The following is a 19373-nucleotide window of genomic DNA, read 5'->3' as shown; positions in this document are numbered from 1 at the left end:
GGCCTCTGTATCATGCTAAAAGCAGCTCCCTTGCATAAATCTGCTGGACCTTCTGTTGTCTGTCTGCCCTCTTATTCCAACACAGGGCCTGGAAATTCATCAGACACCATTGTTCCCTCCCCAGCCTACTTGGCCTGCTGGGATGCATGAAACTTCCATACCGGGGGTGATATTCACCACTCTGCAAAGGGCCAGTATCAGGCATTAAGTTTCACTGAAGCCTTATTTTGAAAGGCCTATACGCCGCATATGCTGTACAGAGCAAGCTCCACCCTGTGTGAGTTTTGCCCAGAAGCAGAAAAATGGCCAGGCTGGTTCTGCTCATGTAGAATAGTTACACATAAGCTGCTGTTAATCATCTCCAAACAAAAAAAAAATCCAGTCCGATCCCTGGCACCTGAGCAGAAAGCAAGAGTGAATGGTACTGCTTCATGCACCCAGAATTCCAGAATATTGCCCACATAAATTCTCTCTGTCTGTGGTCCATATAGAGACATGCCTAAACTGTAACATTCCCATCTGGATACAAGCTTTCCCAAAGTTTCGGGGGGGAATTGGACTCAGAGTTTTGATCCATCCCTAGTTATATGATGTAGCAGGTCAGTCCGATGACCAGCTGACCTAGTGGTCTTGCACTAGCATTCCCATTTCTGCTAGCCTAGGCGTCCCCGAGGGGGCCCCAGTCCAGGGGTGTGCAGCGGGCCTCGATCCCACCTGAGTTCTCCTCTCCCTCCCATTGGGGTTCCACTGCTATAGAGGAGCAGGGGGACAAGGTGGGAGACCCAGGCCCACTCACTCCACCAGGTCCCAAGCCAGGGCCCTAAGGGTTTGACAAAGTGTCCAGACCAGCTATAGATCTACCCCAAGTGACGCTTGCCCCTGGGACACTTCCTACCATGCCCCTGGCGCTCTTCTGTTTGGGGCATGGTCGCTGGCTTAGAAGACTCCACTCGATAATGTCCTGTTCAAAGGACTCTGTTTTAGGGCTTTCAGCTCCCAAATTGTGGGGGCAAAGATCCCTACTGCTAGAGCAGGCTTAACAAAGCTGTAGTCACTCCCATCCCAGCTCCCAGCATCAGCCTTCTTTCCTAGTGTAGCCTGCAGCACCTTCCCCCCACCCCGCCCACTTTCCTGAGCTACCTGTGTCCTCTTCAATTATTCTTCCACCTGGTGCATACCCTGCACCAGCTCAGGGTGGGTCCTCCCTGGCCCAGGATTGCTCTATTCCATGCCCTGGTTCAGTGTGGAGTCTGTAGAGGCCGTATGGTCTCCCTTTGACAGTAAAGGGCTGATCCATTCAAAGGGGCTTGAGGAAGAAACAGTGAAGGGGTGTCTGATAGAACGGGGGCGATCGCCCAGCATATACAGTCTGCACAGGGAGGGAATTCTGCAGGGCAGAAGAATGAAGATGCCATAGGCTTGGAGGGAACCTTTCAGCTGAAATATACACGTATACCTACATTTAAACAATCTCTCCTTCAGAACCTAGTTTGACAGGAAACTAAGAGAACTCAACAATGCCAGAGAAAGGAAAAGAGTCTGATCATTAATCTTATAGCATTCAAATTCTTTTCCTGGAGATCTGTCTAGACAACAAGTTAATGTGTCTCCGTTCAGAAGACTGAAAATTCCTCTCACTCCAAGGGTGTCATCCCTGAGGTATTCAATTCCTTAGAAATACAGGGAAGGGTTGGAATACGTGGTGTTCTCGTTTACATTCCAACCATTTTCTCCTTTCCGGCTCTTTCAGATTGGCTCCTACTATGCAAGTGAAATAAATTCCATCGACATTAATGGAGACGGGAACACAGATATTTTGTTGATTGGTGCCCCCATGTACTTCAGCGAAGGCAGAGAGAGGGGGAAGGTGTACGTCTACGTTTTAAAAGAGGTAATTAAGCTGTGATCGTTCCATCTCTGCTCCTGCCCCAGAAGAGGCTTTGGAATACCCTGCATTTCAATTCCCCTTCCTCAAACTTGGCTACCCTCTGACATGGTCCTCACCCTGCCCTGGGCATTCTGCCGGGGTGTGAGTACAGACCGTGTCTGGCGTCTTCCAGGGGACAATGCAGCAGCTCCTGTGGGAGAACGAAAACATGCCAGCAAGGGGAACACTCCCATCACGACTCCCATCCCCAGGAAGTTGTGTGAGAGCATGCAGAGGAGCACAGACAGAGCCAGTCGATCTGCTTCCGCGGAGAGACCGATGCTCTTGACAGAAGCCCTAGCTCTGCTCAGACAGACGGCTCTGCTCAAAGGGACAGTGCCCAATTTCCCTGGATGGCCAGGTTGATGGACAGAGATGTCTGCTCTGCTTGGACACTCTGGTTCCATCTTCACTGAAGCTGGAGTTGTAATTTCCAGCTCAGGTCAAGAAACATGCAGTAGCTTTCATGTCATTAGCCAGCTGAAACTAGCAGCGTAACTGGGGCAGCACGGCTGGTGGCTCAGGCTAGCCACCCAAGTAACTACCTAGGAGCTCGGACAGGACTGTAGTCAGGTGGCTAGCCCATCCGCCATGGCTACACTGCTGGATTTAGTGCACTAGTTCAATCAGAGCTAGTGCGGATATGTCTACCTGAGCTTCTGTGTAGATATACCTACATGTACCCTAAGACAGGCAAAGGTGTCCTCTCTGCTCAGCTGGACAGAGGTGCTTTTTCCATTCCGAGAAACAGACAGGGTGCAGCTCTGCTTGGCCAGACAAACTTCCAAGGGCACCTGTTCTGCTCAGATGGATGAATGGAGAGGTAGATTGGGCCCTCAAAGTAGGTAGCACATTGCACATGGTGTCCCATTCGGCAGTCTTGCCAAAAATACCGAGCGGGTATCCCAGGCTGGATGCAGGGCCATGGCACATGCATATCCGGCTTGTCCAGAAGTGCAGCCAAGTTGCCTTCAAAGATCACCTGGCAACTTTTGTCACAATCCAAAGGAGACACAGAACTTGCAAGCCCTTCTCAGCTGTGGCTGCTACTAGACTTTGAGCGAGTTTGCCTCTTTTCCTTGTTTATAAACCATCCTGGTTTTCTGATGCCAGTGAAGGGAATCTAGACTATACTAAAGTGCAGCTGTATTGTCCCAGGGTCCCTTTCAACCATCGTCCTTCCAAACATATTCACAGACCTTGAGGACGGCAATACCAGAAGTTGGATTGCCTTTCCCTTTGGAAAACGTGTCTTCTGGCTACTGGCCCATTTGTCCAGCTCACACTCTGGGGATAGGCGTCTGGGTCCTGATCGAAACCCCATTTTAATCCAGGGAAAGACTCCCATTTCTTCAGTGGGTTTTTTATCAGGCCCCTGGGGCACTAGGGTCTTTTTGCCAGACCATCTCCTGCTCCCAGTGTCTTAAGGATGGCCCCATGGAACATGGATGGCATTTCTTCTGCCTTGTCAGCATTTTCTCATTCCCAGAGTCCTGGTGCCTCTCAAAGGGTGCTGCCCTGCCCTTATGGAAAAGCCCTACAGAATCCAATAAAGAATGAAAAGTTTTCTTTTCTTCTTTTAAATCATCCTATAGATTTTAACAGAAAATGATATGCCTGCAGTGGAAGCCATATGATTGTTCAGATGGTAACAAGGGTTCCAATGAGCTAGAAAAAGGATCGCATTCTGTACAGACTCCATGTTTCTAGACTTAAATCCCATTTTGTTTCTGTAGAACCTTTTAAATATTATGGGACTTTCCATCAGAGCCTGTTCAGTCTTGGCCTGTAACGTGCGGGGCACGCTCAAAGATTGCAATGGTATAGGCTAGGAGGAAGGGACTGAGCCGTCTCATCATTAATGAGGAAGTGATTGGTGCTGGGCCAGGGTTTTTGGGCGTTAGGGCTCTGGTATCACCTGATACCAGGTGCCTGAGAGGAAAATACAAATGCCGTGATGCTGGCAGTTGACGGCACTCAACACCTCTATGAGGACGCTTAGCATCTCAGAGGCTGTGTGCTGCTTTTCCACATGTGTATTTGGTTGCAGAACTTTGCCTGTAGCAATGGGTGTTTCACAATCTCAAGCAAACCTTTTATCCAATTATTCAAGCATGTAATTGAATGAGAAAGGGAAAAAAGACATCAATGTGAGCCTTCGCGGTGGCATTTGCTGGTTCCTTGTTGCTTCGTTGTGGGAAAGGTTCTTCTAATAACATTTCAGAATTATGCTGTCTTCCTTGTTTGGGAAATTGTTTGCAGATTGCACTACCTCTGTTATGATTTCCTCTAGGATTCCAAACTCTCTGAGGTAATGACCAAAAATAGTCTCCATACAAAGGAAGAGCCAGGCCTTCTCCTACTCCTCCTCCTCTTTCTTGGACATCCTTGTAGCTTTCACAAGATTTAAAATCTTGGCAGCGCTGAAAAAAGCTGTAAGCTCAGTCTGTTTTTTATTGGCAATGCAATGGTAACATTAGATCTCCCACATTGGCACTGAGTACGTCTTGAGTACAGTAAACAGGGAAGCGCTGTTCAGGATGAGATATGTACCTGTTAGCGGGAAAGCTGATGATTTCTGTTCAGAGACGCACAGTAGCAAATGTTGCATTATTTCCATAAACCCAAACTACGATTAGCAGGAAGTGTCGCATATGCGTGGTGACTTTATGTAACCTCCAGGAGGAATGTTACATTTGAAAACAACACTTGAAAAACTCCTTTTGGTCTCAGTTTGCTTTTGGTTTATGACATAGGGAAGCCAGTAAATAATTGGTTAGGAGGATTTTGTAACAAATGTCCTCGGCTCCCAAAAAAAGCCATGTGCACTTCCTGCTCAGTGACGACTATAAACAGAGGCACTGTCCCTAGATTTTAACTCTTGAAAAGTGGAGATTGGGCATTACCGACGGGAGGGTTCCTGGCAACTGAAGTCGTTCTCTCTCACTCTCCATCAAATGCCTGAAGTAGCTGGGTTTCAAGACCCCATTCAAGGCTCACCTGTTGGGCCCATATTTCCTTGGCTCTGGGTTGAGACATCTTACCTTAGGTTGGGTTGTTTGATAGAGGTTTGTGCAATATGGCCAGTTGATTTCCTTTTTTAATGCAAACAGCGTCGCTAGTGGCCACAGCAATGGGGGTGCCTAAAACTGAAATAATAGCAGTAATGCCGAGTAAATAAACAGAACTAATCTGACAAGTCAGGCTCTGGGAAATTGCAGGGGAAATTTCAGGCAAAATATTCACACAATTTTCTTGACTTGCTTTTGTGCCCGTGGTATTTTTATTTTTGGGGAACGTTAATGAAATCAGCAATTTGGCAATGCTGCTTGTTTTCACGGTGCAGTTTTGCTTGAAATGGGCTGTCACTCCGAAATTTGATGACCACAGCACCTGTTTTGAATTTGCAATGAAATGCAAAAACATTCAGAGCTGGAGCCAGCCTTTGCTTACACCTTCCACCCCAGGCTCACAGGCTGCAATATCCAGGGATCTGCCCAGCTGTGGAGTCCCCAGCCCCACCCTGACCCCAAAAAACCACAGTGCACAGGGCTGAAATGAGCCCCCAGCATGCAGGGCTCTGTTGTACACAGTGGGTGAGCACATGCCCATGCTTCTGAAATGCTGCGTCCCTCTCACAGCAGAACAGGGGGCAGAGTTTGCCTCAAGATGAGCAGATCTTACAGCCATATAGATACAGAATAATATTTGTATGTGCAGAAAAGATCTCAAAGCACCTGACAGATATTAATGAATTAAGCTTTACAACACCCCTATGAGGAAGGTAGGTGATCTTGCCCCTATTTTATAGATCAGTCAGCTGAGGTAAAAAGAATCTAAATGGCTTACCAAGATGTTGGAGCCAATGTTTGGTTGGGCCAAAACAAGAATCCAGGGGTCCTGATTCTCTGTTCTGACCAGGAGTCCATAATGCTTGGTGTTCTTAGTTACAAGGGGCAGCCATCTCTGTGGCACTCTTTCTTTCTTTCTTTCTTTCTTTCTTAGCTTAGGTATGTACGTGGCCCCCCTCACTACTATCTGAGCACCTCACGATCTTTGAGATCTTTTCACCTCACACCACTCCTGCTATTATCCCCATTTAACAGATGGGGAACTGAGGCACAGGGTGACAAAGTGACTTGTCCAAGGTCACATAGAAAATCTGTGTTAGAGCAGAAAATTGAACACGTGTCTCCCAAGTCTTGGGCTACTGCTCTAACCACTGAACCATTCTTTCTATCTACCTAGGGCTTTTATACTGTGCACCGTCCTTCCACATGAAGTCAATAGCAATAACAAATCCCCTAGTCATGGATTTTCTGGCTCATCTCCCTTTGTGGAGTACAATCACTATTTAGGTTGGGGGGGGGGTTTCGTTCTGTGGGTTTTTAGGGAGTTGGTTGATTGGTTGTGTCGTGATTTGGGATTTTTTATTCCTCCATCTTCATTGCTGTTTCTCCTTCCCCTTTGAAGGACCAGTTTGTTTTCAACGGAGCTCTGAAAGATTTGCAGAGCTACCAGAATTCTAGGTTTGGCTCTTGCATTGCCTCCGTCCCTGATCTGAATCAAGACTCCTACAATGATGTTGTCATTGGTGCTCCTTTGGAAGATGACCACCAAGGAGCAATATATATCTTTCACGGCTTCAAAGAAAGTCTCCTGAAGATGTATAAGCAGGTATGGTTTCCCTTGTCCCATGGTTTCCCCACCAGTGAATTTGAAGAATTGTGATTTTCTCCCACTTTAGGGCCCCTGAGAGTGGTATATTTAGTGGAAATGAGAATCAGGCCCTGAAAAGGGGAAAAATACGCTTTGGAATAGTTTTTGGAAATTTGACAACATTTCTGAGGTAATAGTGCCTCAGATACTCACAAGCCAGGAGTGATCTCAATTCATCTCTTCCTACCCATTTTTTCCATATCCATTTATTTCACCCTTGAGTATCACAAAGACGTTAGCAACAGGAGAGGGCTAACATGTTTAGTGTTCCTGAAAGTGAGAAGTGGCAAGAGATAGTAGTGTCATATCCTCCCTTGGTCAACCTTTCCTGAGCAAGGTCTACTGCTGATGCTATCTCATGGGCAGGGGTGGTGTCCCTAGCCTCTTTTTGCCAGAAGCAGGGAATGGGCGACAGGGGATGGATCACCTGATGATTACCTGTTCTGTTCATTCCCTCTGAAGCATCTGGCCTTGGCCACTGTCAGAAGACAGGATACTGGGCTAGATGAACCTTTGGTCTGAGCCAGTATGGCCGTTCTTACGCTCTTATGTTCTTATTGTGTTACCAGAAATCAGCGAGAGAATTAAAACGGAAGTCTCCCCACTACATTTAACGTATGTCTGCCCTGCAAGCTTCTTTTGGTGGCGGGTAGCGCACGTACGTGCATCGCGCCCCTCGCGCTGGTACAGCCGTGTAGATGGTGAGGCATGGCTTACGCAAGTGGAGCAAAGACACGCATGAAGGGGGTGAGCGTATACCTGGGTACATACCCTGCACTGCTCTCTGCTCACTCCAGCCGCGCCTTCCTGGCTACACTGCTATTTTTACCAGTGCAGTGTCCTGCTGCCTCCCTGTTCCTGGAGTCTTTCCCCACCAAAGGAAAAGACTCCGGCAGTGGGGAAAGGCTCTGGCCTAGGAGTTTCCCCACTACCTCCTCCCTGCCAGAGCTTTTCCTCGCCACAGGGAAAGGCTCTGGCATTGGGGAGCGGCGGACGGCTTTCTGCACTGCTTCCCCACTGCCAGAGTCCATCACTGACGTGTAGCTGCACATCGCAGTCTGGGCGCAGCTTGCTTTTCCCTGCGATGTGTGGCTTCACCTACTGCACACGAGGCCGACACTGGTGCGTAGTGTAGGCACAGCCCGGGAGTTATTCGGCAAGGTAAAGTACACCAGAGGTCACTGGCAAGAGTACTTTTCAGAGAGAAGCTGCCATATACAAGAACATGGACTATCACATCACCGAACATCTGCTGTCTCTATTAGCACTTGTAATGCTTTCGCCTAGCTATCCAGTATTTTCTGTGTTTGGAAGTTAGCTTGTTTTTTCCATGAGTCACTAATTAATCAGAGAATCTTCTTTTGCCCAGATCGTTCTTAATGTCGCTTAGCAGGCTCCAATATAAAATCTTTCTCCAATGACAAAATCTGGAGGTGAAATCCTGGTGCCACTGAAGTCAAAAGGAGTTTTGGCATTGACTTCAGTGGGCCAGGATTTCACACTCGCTGTTTAATTGTTCCTTAATGTGACTGTAAAACTGGTTCCAAGATATTTCCTTCACATTTCCATGCTGAAACACATGAGATATGAAAGATGTATCAAAAAGGAATGGGATTTTGTAGAGCTTCATACAGTGGGACTGGTTTTGTAAATGAAACAGAATCATAGAAATGTTGGGGGGAAATATGTGGAAGGGATCTCAAGAGGTCATCTGGTCCATCCCCCTGCACTGAGACAGGATTAAAGTAGACCTAGACCATCTCTGACAGATGTTTACCTTGTTCATAAAAGCCTCCAACCTGTTCTTCAAATCCTCAGTAGAACCATCCTCAAGAGGTAGGAAAAATGGCACAGCCGCCCACTTAAACTATTTTCAGTGGAAAGTTCTAAGAGTGATGCCGCTCAAAAGCAAAGGTACTGTTTTCCCAACAAATTATCTACATTTCTTTTCCTTCAGTCATTTGAAAGTGACTCACGTAGCTCTGAATGCTCTAAAGCCCATGGTTAGTTCAGTGACCTTGACTGAACGTAACACATAAGCGTGATTACTCCACAGGATCCCACTTCAATTTCTAGATCCCCTGACTTGCTCAGAAAGAAAGAGAGCAGGGAGCCTGTTTTGTAAAGCCATGAGCTCTATGTGTTAGCGACTAAGGCCTGACTGACATAGACACAGGATCATTCTCTTGCACTGGCAAGTGAATTTATGTGCATTCACACCCATGTGTACTCATCTTCATGCACATATACTCACACTCATGCACCCACACACATGCTTGTGCATGTTCCCACATACAAATGCATACATGTGCTCACACGTATGTTTTCACGCACACATGTTCATGCTCACAAATATACTTTCATCTTTACACACTGCCATTCATGCTAGATTCCCAACAAATGAGTCTGAATGGAGGTCTGAAGGTGGTGCACCAAACCCACAAGGGAGTTCATCGCCTGAAGTGAGAGATCCTAACAGCTAAAACCCACGCTGGAATACAGTACTGGAATGCAAGAACTGCTGGGGAACTGAGTCAAGAAGTCAGAGAAATGACTCGTTCAATATTAGTATTGTTGGAGTGAGCGAAAGGAGGAGGACTGGATGCAGAAGACTCCATTCAGATGGTATCACACTACTCAATTCAGGAAACTTAACACATTCCACCAGAGATATGTGTGAAGAATACTTGGTGCCTGCTGGTGGGACAAAGTAACCAATGGTGACGTGTTACAAAGGACTGGCCAACAGAGTGCAGAGGCAATGGTTCGAGAAAGAAGGCTGAAGTGGTTTGAAGTGGATATGTTGAGTGGATGTCAAGAAACGGGGCATTAGACAGACGGAGAGGGAAACGCCGGCTTGTCTCATGAGTGACAAGGCACAAGAGTATAAAATAATAGTAATCGTAATAGAATACTCAAAACGAGAGTGGATTTCTTTTTTTTTTGTGCGTTTCAGAGAATAGCAGCCTCAGACCTTCTTCCAGGCCTGATGTATTTTGGATGCAGTATCCATGGACAACTAGATCTAAATGAAGATGGCCTCATAGACCTGGCAATTGGCTCCTTTGGAAGTGCTGTGCTCTTATGGTAGGTTATGCCTCCGGGTTCTGTTACTGCCTTCTTACCAAAGTTCATTGAAATATGTTGTCATTTAGGGGAACAACTGATTCTCCAGGAATCTGACCAGTTTTATACCCTTAAAAAGCGCTGTAATATTCTACAGTAATGATCCAATATACTTAGGCTTGGAGAATTTGATTTTTTTGTGTGTGATTTTGACAGATATCAATATTTTTTTTTGTATTTTTATCAATTCAAATGTATAACAGTTATGCAAAATTATGGGTTGTCAGCATTTTTTTATTGGTATCCATTTACATTTTCACAGCAGTGGGAAATTATAGGGGAGGGTCAGACAATAATTACTCAATGACAGTAGTCATTAGGATTCAAAAAGTTAAAGCTTTATAATCCTTAAACCACAAATTGTCAATAGCATATGTCAAAATATACAAAGTAAACACAGTTCAATCAAATTTTAGTGAGTTCTCGAGCAGCATTTTTCTTACTTTGCCTATCTGTAAATTTCAGTTATTCTTGATTGAAAGATTTTTAGTTTTTTTTATGGTTTGTGTGTGTACAGTGAAATCAACACTTACCAATAAAGATTTAATTCTTCCAAGCCTAAATTTCCTCAGAACCAGCAGGGTTCTGGACCGTTCCTGTAGAATGGTGTTGGAAATGTAGCTGTGTATGAAAAGATGTCAAAACATCACTGAATTTCTTAATTAATTCCCCAGGAGTTTCAACCAAAAACCAAACTTCATGTTGTTTCCCAAAGCTCTCTTGGTTTTATTTAATTAATAAATGAATACATCAAAGCCTTAATTAATGTTCGGAAAGCACCTTGAGGGCAGGTGGACAGACTCTCAGCTGATGTAAATTACCACAGCTCAGTGGAGCTGCATGAATTTTATACCACCTGGGGATCTGTCCTGAAAAGTGCTATCCACTTGCAGAGGACCAAATTCTTCTCTCAGTTGTGAGCATGCAACTCCATAGAAGCCAATGGGATTGCACAGGAGAACTTGGCTGTACATTCATTAGTGTTATTCTTCACCTACCAGTCTGCAGTAATTTCCTCTCCTGAATTAGGGTGACCAGATAGCAACTGTGAAAAAACAGGACAGGGGGTGGTGGGTTACAGGCGCCTATATAAGCAAAAGTCCCCAAAAAAGGGACTGTCCCTTTAAAAACAAGGCATCTGGTCACTGTACCCCGATTCCCAGTTGAAGACTGATCATTGTACAATAGTAGTATGTCATCACTTGAGGCCATGCTTAGTCATGTGACACAGCCCTGCATAGCGCTCGCATTCCTTGCTGTTCTCCTGGTCACGTCTCCTCCTATCGCACGTCTAATTCATCACTTGAGCCTCTTCAAGTTCCTGAATTTCCTGCCGGTGCCTTCATCCTCAGTCACCACCTTGGAGTGTCTGTATTAAAGAGGGGTTGCTGCAGCTAGGTGGGGGTGTCATATGTAGGTAGGGTGACCAGATGGCAAGTGTGAAAAATCGAGACGTGGGTGGGGGGTTATAGGCACCTATTTAAAACAAAGCCCCCAAATATCAGGACTGTCCCTATAAAATCGGGACATCTGGTCACCCTACGATGTAGTCAGGAGGAGGCTGGTGTGGTTTGGGCTATGCAGGGGTGTGGCAGAAGCCCCGTGCCCCAATCCCGCTCTACTCCCTGGCAGCAGCGCTGGGCAGACAGGCAAGGGGAGGAAGCCCCAGCCCCCAAACCCAGGCTGTGGCCCGGGACTGGAGGAGCCCTGGCTTCCTGCCACGGCCTCAGGGCTGGGAGAGCTCTCACTCCCCACTACAGCCCCAGGGCCTTGGCGAGATGCAGGGGCGGGGGCAGGCAGAGCTTTTCCAGTCTTGGGGATGCAGTGGCGGGGGAGAAATGAGCAAATGGGAGGCCACAGTGGGGGACAGAATGGAGCAGGACCATGGGTGGAACAGGGGCAGGGCCGTGGGGGAAAGGGGCAGAACCGTAGTGGAGCTGTGGGAGGGGCCGTAGTCAGAAGGGGCAGAATGGGGGCAGGACTGCAGGTGGAAGGTGTGAGGAGTGGGCCTTCTGACTTGCTCTGCTCCAGGGCCCCACAAAACCTTAATCTGCATCTGGATGGGATGCTTCACATCTTACTCCAGGGTGGGCCCTGCAAAACATATGTGTAGAGACCCATTTAGGTGTCCAAAGAGGAGCCACAGCACTGCGGTATAACTCGTGTACCTTGTTCCCACCCTAGGTCTCGCAGTGTTGTCCAGGTCAATGCCAGCATTAGGTTTGAACCCTCCAAAATCAACATCTTTAACAAAGACTGCAAGCGAAACGGGAAGGACGCCACCTGCATGTCTGCATTTGTCTGCTTCACTCCCGTCTTCCTCTCGACCCATTTTCAGACAGCAAGTGTGGGTAAGCGAAGGCTCCCGCTCTGATTTCCCCACTGCTCTTGTGAAAATCGACCTTGTCGGTTTGTCTTTACCTGGCCTGCATTGGTAAGAGCACTGCCAAGCTGCTCTTGTCTATTCGCGGGAGAGGAAAACGAGCTAAGAGCTTGTTAGGCGCAGGGTAGCGCTAAAAGCTTGTGCTCAGCCGCATCTGCCCTGGCCCTTTCTCGACCCAGACCCCACCCCTTTTCGACCTGCACACTGGCAAGTAACGGAGTAGATGTGCCGCGCCCTTTAGATCTACCGCTACTCAGTGCAGGGGGTTGCACCTAGAACGTAACCCTATTAGCATCTATGTGTAACCTCCGCTCACCCCTCCACTGGGGTGCAAAGTCTGGCAGTTCCTCCTGTGCACTCTGCAGGCACTTGCAAAATCCAAGCTTTGCCATTAGAAACCGGTGGAAATTGGCACATAAGGTGAGCAAGGGGCTCTTGTTACCAACAGTCCACGCAAACCCCTGTAGGTCACTGTGTTTGTAAAAATGATCCCAGTCCTCAGGGAGATTAGCATGGTCAGCTCTCACCATCAAGCAGAAAATGCAAGATGGAACAACAATTAATCGCTGTGCAAGTTTTATTAAAGAAAATAAGCGTAGATTGGAAAATGTGTGGAGGTTCTGGGGACTGTGATGTAGAGGGAATAGTGGGACCCCAGCCTCCCTGAAAGGAGGGTGCACAGCACAGTCTACCCAGCGCTTGTTCTGAGTGTCGTCGAATTCCTTCAGGATTGACCTCTGCTCTGATCTTCTTAAAGATCAAGAAGCAAGGCCGACTAGGCTGCAGAGTTAAGTCTCTCACCTGGCTACTGCCGTGCTCTGGGACATCCTGCTTTACAAAGGGAGTCCTCCCAAAGATGTGCTGTGGGAATTGTCAAGGTTCTTGTGGGTGAGAGTTTGCTGCCTTGGTCTTGCATCCGCACAGTACATCTGTGGGCCAGATGCCTACATACTTGGCTAACATCACAAAGAGCCTTTATGAGCTGGTCGATCCTGCTTGGCTTTAAAACACCGCTCCCTGCTATGACCTGGAGTCTTCACACAGGATGCCTAGGACTCAGCTAGAACAAAGAGGAAGCAAAAGCAGCATGGCCTATAATAACCCCCCAACAATGTATAGTAAAATGCTGCAACCAGGGCTTAGGTTATGCATGAAATCATGTCCCCAGTGAAGGCAATGGCAAAATTCCCATTGATTTCCCTGGGGCCAGGATTTTCCTCTATAATGATCAAGGCTGATATTCTGTGTGTAACTCACCCTGTAATTTTAGAGCTTGCAGAAGAGGGTGTCCCAGAAATGTGTTAGAAGGGAGAGGAGATGCAAAGGGCTATCTCTCAGCAGTACAGTGCTGCTGAGGGACAAAGGAAACAAGAGAAGAAAGAAGCTGAATTCTGAATGTGTTAGACTTTGGATCGTCAGTCTCCTTTTAGCATTGCACTAGCAGGGTATTTGGTCCTGGCACAGCACTAACACAGGCCATTTGGGGGTTTGTCGTGGTGTGGGGGAAGGGGGAGGATGTACAACAATATTTAAGAATAAAAATGCTCTCTCATTACGTATGTAAGGGATGGCGTGCAAAACAGAAAGGGTACTTTCAGAACCAGTGCAGTGCATTGTGTGGCTAGATAGCAGACAAATGTTTAAACAGCCTGTGTATTATTAATCTGTGTCCTGAAATGACCCTTTTATATGGTGGATTGTTGAAACAGGAATGTAAATACATCTAGAATGTCTGTTAAAAAGCCTAAAGTGGCTCCAGAATCCCAAATCCCTGACTCCCAGGTTCTCAGGTATTGCTGTTGTTCCTTTTCCTTGTGCGTTTCCCCTCTGATCTCACCACAGTTATCCATAACTTTTGTAACCTATAGATCAGATTACTGAAGTGTGCACTACAGGGGGCTACTCTTAGACACCTGAGAGCATCAGCTGGTGGAGAGTCCAGCTGCTTGTCTGCTTGATATATTCGTCACATGGAGCATATTAGACATGTAGTCTGGTTTCCAGTGCTATTCATGGGATTAATTTCGATTTGTTAAGCCCTTCATACCCTAGCCTGGGTCTAGGCTGCCTTAGAAACTACCTCTCTTTCTGACCATTGAGCTCGTCTTCTGCTAACAGCCCCTTGATTTTAATTCTGGGAGACCACTGGCTCAGTGGACTGTTCATGACTCACCACTCTGGAATTTACTTCCTCTGCTAGCCAGCCTAACAAAGCCTACACCTAGATGTCCATCTCATCTTCTGATCCTTGGCTGGAATGGCATGATTGATGGGACTGCCTTTGTGCTTTGCTTCCTCCCCTACCAAGGTGTTCATTGTAAAGATGTTGTGGTGATTCGGATGTACAAGAGCTGAGCTCCAAAGCTTATAGATGGTGCATGTTACAGCGTTAGGCAGAAACATACATAAACAAATCATTTTGGGCACCAGCTGGCTGACACAATGGACAGGGTTCCATATGTGCAGATACAGTACGATGTGAGGGCTGTCTGTTTATATCTTACAACAGTGGTTCTCAACCAGGGGACCGGGGGCCGAGAGCAGGGTTCAGGGAGGCCACCAAGCAGAGCCAGCATTAGACTCACTGGGGTCAAGGGTAGAAAGCCAAAGCCCCACGGCCTGGGGCTGAAGCCCAGGGCCCTGAGCCCTGCCACTCGGAGCTGAAGCCGAAGCCTGGGCAATGAGGCTCCAGCAGAGCCCCTGTGGTGTAGGGCCCCAGCAGGCAATTGCCCTGCTTGCTACCCCTTGATGTCAGCCCTCGCTTTTAGATGCAGAAAACCAGTTGTTGTGGCACAGGTGGGCTGTGGAGTTTTTATAGCACGTTGTGGGGGCCTCAGAAAGAAAAAGATTGAGAACTGCTGCCTTACATGACCTGCGATTCGGCCAGCTTCTTAAAAGGGCAAATTGGCAACAACCAAAAGTTGCCTTCAGTCCTCTGAATTAGCATCTTGTTTTTAAAAAGGGGGCTTTGATAAGCTCTGCTGATGTCATTTTGACTCCATGCATTGACAATTCATAGATGTTCGTTTTATTCTGGTAGGAGAATGTTGATTTGTGCTCTAGGAAAGGATGGGGCAGAGCGGAGGCTTTGCCACATAAAAACATAACAGTAGAAAGAAATCAGAATCAAACATTTCCCTTTTCAGGATTAAAATACAATGCCACCATTGACGAACGAAGGTACACGCCACGGGCTCATCTGGATGAAAATAGCGACCGGCACACTCATAGGCTGGTCACATTGTCTGCAGGACAAGAACACTGTGACAAGCTAAATTTTCACGTCTTGGTAAGTATTTTCATGCAAAACAGAATCACATCAGGAAGCAGACATATAAACCAAGCGGAAGTGCCTCGAGTACATCACATGGCTGGAAACCAAGCTAAACTTTATCTCCAAGTCCGGATTTATTATTGTTGGGTTTGATGTGGTTAAGGATGAAATCCGCTTGAGAGAGCTGCTGAAGTTTTATAGCTGCTCAGTCTGCCATGTGAACCAGTAAGGGACCTGAACTCCTCCCAATCCCTAGTTATTTTTTCCTAAAAGCCTTTTATCATTTCAGTGCTGTAATCTACGGAATTCATACCGATCACGTTTGAGGACCAGTCCCAATGGTTCTGAACTCAGTACAAACACACCCGGTGACTTTGATTCAGGACCAAATGTTTTCATTTGGCTTCCCAGACTTTTTCACTTTGTGCACTTCTCCTACCAGTAGGCTCCTCTTGCTCTTGGGTTAGAAGCCAATTAAAGTTTCTGCATAGCAGAGCCCAGCCAAGAAAGAAATATGATAAAACTGACCAAACTAAATGATGGGAAATTACTCACAAGTGGAGATAGATCTTAACAAAAGCCTGGATCCATATACCCTCAGATTTTGGGGAAATTTGGATTGTGATCTTGAGCTGAAATTCACAGTTAGCCAGGCCAAATCCCCAGACTCAAACTTCTGTGAAATTTGGGGAAGTTTGCTTCTGAAGTTTGAATCTGAGTGAGTGATTTGCATTCATTTCTGCTCATAAGTTTCTCTCTGGCATTATTTTCTAGAGCCAGATATCCAAAAGTCACACACACACACATATAAACATCTGCACCTTTGTTTCTGGTCCATTAAGTCAAGGGCAGCCAGTATGTCTCTCTATACGCAGTTGATACAGTTTGGGAAATCTGGTGTGGTATAAACAATCACTCTTTGTGATGATCAACTGTTTCAAAGCGGATGTTCTGCACTCCTAAGTACCCCTTTCACTTCTACACACACACACACACACACACACACTCCCCTCACATTTTATTTGTATAGGTCAGGAGGCATGCATGCAATCTCAGAGCAGTAAGAGGCTGTGTTTGTTGTCTCACCTCTGTAATGTCCTTTAGCTGTGAGATAAAAGAAGACGAATGCAAAGTCTGTTAAACTGTGATACATTTACTTTGTAAAAAATTGTTCCACCATGGTTCGGTTTGTGTTTTCATTGCACCCAACTATTCCTGTGGAAAACATCTTCAAATTTTTAATGATGTATTAGAGAGGCTACAAAAGCAGAAAACCCAGTAATAATGGGGGATTTCAACGATCCTCATATTGACTGGTTATATGTCACCTCAGGAAGGGATGCCTAGATAAAATTTCTAGACACATGAAATGACTGCTTCTTGGAGCAGCGTGTCCTGGAACCCACAAGGGAAGAGGCAATTCTTGATTTAGTCCTAAATGGAACACAGGATCTGGTCTAAGAGTGAATATAGCTGAATCACTTAGTAATAATGACCATAAAGTAATTACATTTAACATCCTTATAGGGGGGAAAATGCCAAAGAAACCCAGCACAGTAGCATTTAACTTCAAAAAGGAGAACTACACAAAAATGAGGAAGCTAATTAAATGGAAATTAAAAGGAACAGTCACAAGGGTGAAATGCCTTCAAACTCATGGAGACCATTTAAAAACACCATCAGAGGGGCTCAAATTAAATGTATACTCCAAAATAAAAAAACAGGAAGGAGGCTGAAAAAGTGCCACCATGGTGAAGAGCAGAGTAAAAGAGACAGTTAGAGACAAAAAGACGTCTTTTAAAAATTGGAAGTCAAATCCTAGTGAGGAAAATAGAAAGGAGCACAAACCCTGGCAAGTCAAGTTTAAAAGTGTAATAAAACAGGCCCAAAAAGAATTTGAAGACCAACTGGCTAAGAACACAAAAACTAATAGCAAATATTTTGTTAAGTACCTCAATGTTGATAAATGCAAAGTAAGGCACATGGGAAAAAATAATCCCAACTATACATACAAAATGATGGGGGTCTAAATTAGATGTTACCACTCAAGAAAGAGACCTTGAAGTCATGGTGGGTAGTTCCCCGAAATCATCAACTCAATGTGTAGTGGCAATCAAAAAAGCTAACAGAATGTTAGGAACTATTAGGAAAGGGATAGATAATAAAACAGAAAATATCATAATGCCACTGTACAGAGCCATGGTATAACTCACAGCTTGAATTCTGCATGCAGTTCTGATCACCCCATCTCAAAAAGATATAATAGAATTGGAAATGGTGCAGACAAGGACAACAAAAATGATTAGGGATATAGAACAACTTCCGTATGAGGAGAGATTTAAAAGACCGGGATTGTTCATTTTAGAAAAGAGATGAGTGAGGGGAATATGATTGAGGCCTATAAAATCATGAATGGGGTGGAGAAAGTGAATGGGAAAGTGTTATTTACCCCTTCACATAACACAAGAACCAGGGGTCACCCAATGAAATTAATAGGCAGCAAGTTTACAACAAACATAAGGAAGGATTTCTTCACACAACACACAGTCAACCTGTGGAACTCATTGCCAGAGGATGTTGTAAGGTTCAAAAAAGAATTAGCCAAGATGGTCAGGGACACAACTGCATACTCAGGGTGTCCCTAAACCTCTGACTGCCAGAAGCCGGAACTGAACAACAAGGGATGGATCACTCAAAATTACTCTGTTCTATTCATTCTCTCTGAAGCATCTGGCACTGGCTACTATCAGAGACAGCATAGTGGGCTAGATGGACCACTGGTCTGACCCAGTATGGCCGTTCTTATGTTCTTATTTTCTCTGCCTCTAGGACACAGCAGACTATGTGAAGCCTGTGACATTTTCAGTCGAATATAGGCTGGAGAATCCCGACCACGGTCCCATGATGGATGATGGCTGGCCAACTGGATTTAAAGTCTCTGTACGTAATGGTCACTGCACTTGGCGGAAAGTACTCTGCGTGGGATAGCCCCCTGCAGAATCAGTCTGAGCAATAGTCTGCACTAATTATCTATAGCACCTTTCACCCAAGGATCTCAAAGCTCTTTATGGAGGTGGCTAAGGTATATTCTCACCATTTTATAGATGAGGAAACTGAGGTGCAGAGAGGCTGTGTGAGTGGCCTAAGGTCACATAGGGTTTGTCTGTACTTTGAGCCGGCTACTCTTAGTTTTAGCCCGGGGATGTCTCCTCCCGCTGCAAATCACATCCCCAACTCGAAGTGTAGACATGCAGACGGCCAGCCGGTGATAGAGTCATAAGGAGAAACCAGGTCTCCTGACTCTCAACTGCTGGAGCACGCCTGCTCCAGTAAATCTCAGTGATATCCTACCTGCACAATGCATATTTGTTATTCCTTTCTCTGTGAACCATGGCACATATGAGAATCCATGTTATTGGTATCACTTAGAGCCTTATCCTCACTCACATCAGAGCCAGTGGTATTAAAACCTTGTCCCCTGGCTTTGACAGGAGAAGCAAAATTGTCAATGGTTAACCATAAAGGGCTGGATTCCATGGTCCAGCAAGTTCACTTTGTGCCACTTCGGCCTACATGGAGCAAAACAAACCTAAGCACCCAGTGAGTGTCACTGGCAGATTCCCCTGGTACAGGGGAGATTAGTGCAAAGCTGGTAGGAACAACTCCATCACCTCCCGTGCCAGAAACTAGCCCCCTGGCATAAGGGGAGGAGAGGGCACAGCCATACAGGGGGTGTCATAGGAACAGTCTCTGCTGTCCCTATTCTCCAGTTTCCCAAGGGATCGTGTAGCAGTGGCATAAGTTAAAACCACCCCCTGGAGCCAGGCAGCTCTGCAGAGAATAGAAAATCAACTCAAAAGTGTGCAATACCAGTACGCTCCCCTGTTGCAGAGCCAATCTGATAAGAGCAGCCCTGGGGCTCTTATGTTCAACTATTACCCTGT

At 46.1% G+C, this 19373-nt stretch overlaps 1 protein-coding gene across 1 annotated transcript in view; it reads left to right on the top strand.

Moving 5' to 3' along the window:
- Positions 1-19373, top strand: part of ITGA11 (integrin subunit alpha 11) — a 152668-nt gene that overhangs the window by 88599 nt on the left and 44696 nt on the right. Inside the window, exons 13-18 of the mRNA XM_084640476.1 lie at positions 1751-1891; positions 6401-6604; positions 9603-9733; positions 11957-12123; positions 15302-15444; positions 18259-18369. Coding sequence (XP_084496602.1) covers positions 1751-1891; positions 6401-6604; positions 9603-9733; positions 11957-12123; positions 15302-15444; positions 18259-18369 — 897 coding nt within the window. The remainder of the gene's footprint in view (positions 1-1750; positions 1892-6400; positions 6605-9602; positions 9734-11956; positions 12124-15301; positions 15445-18258; positions 18370-19373) is intronic.

This window comes from Lepidochelys olivacea (genome assembly GCF_965140295.1).
Source record: "Lepidochelys olivacea isolate rLepOli2 genome assembly, chromosome: 10".
Lineage (NCBI taxonomy): Eukaryota > Metazoa > Chordata > Testudines > Cheloniidae > Lepidochelys > Lepidochelys olivacea.
The sequence above is the reverse complement of the archived record's forward strand: the minus strand, read 5'-3'. Positions and strand labels throughout refer to the sequence as shown.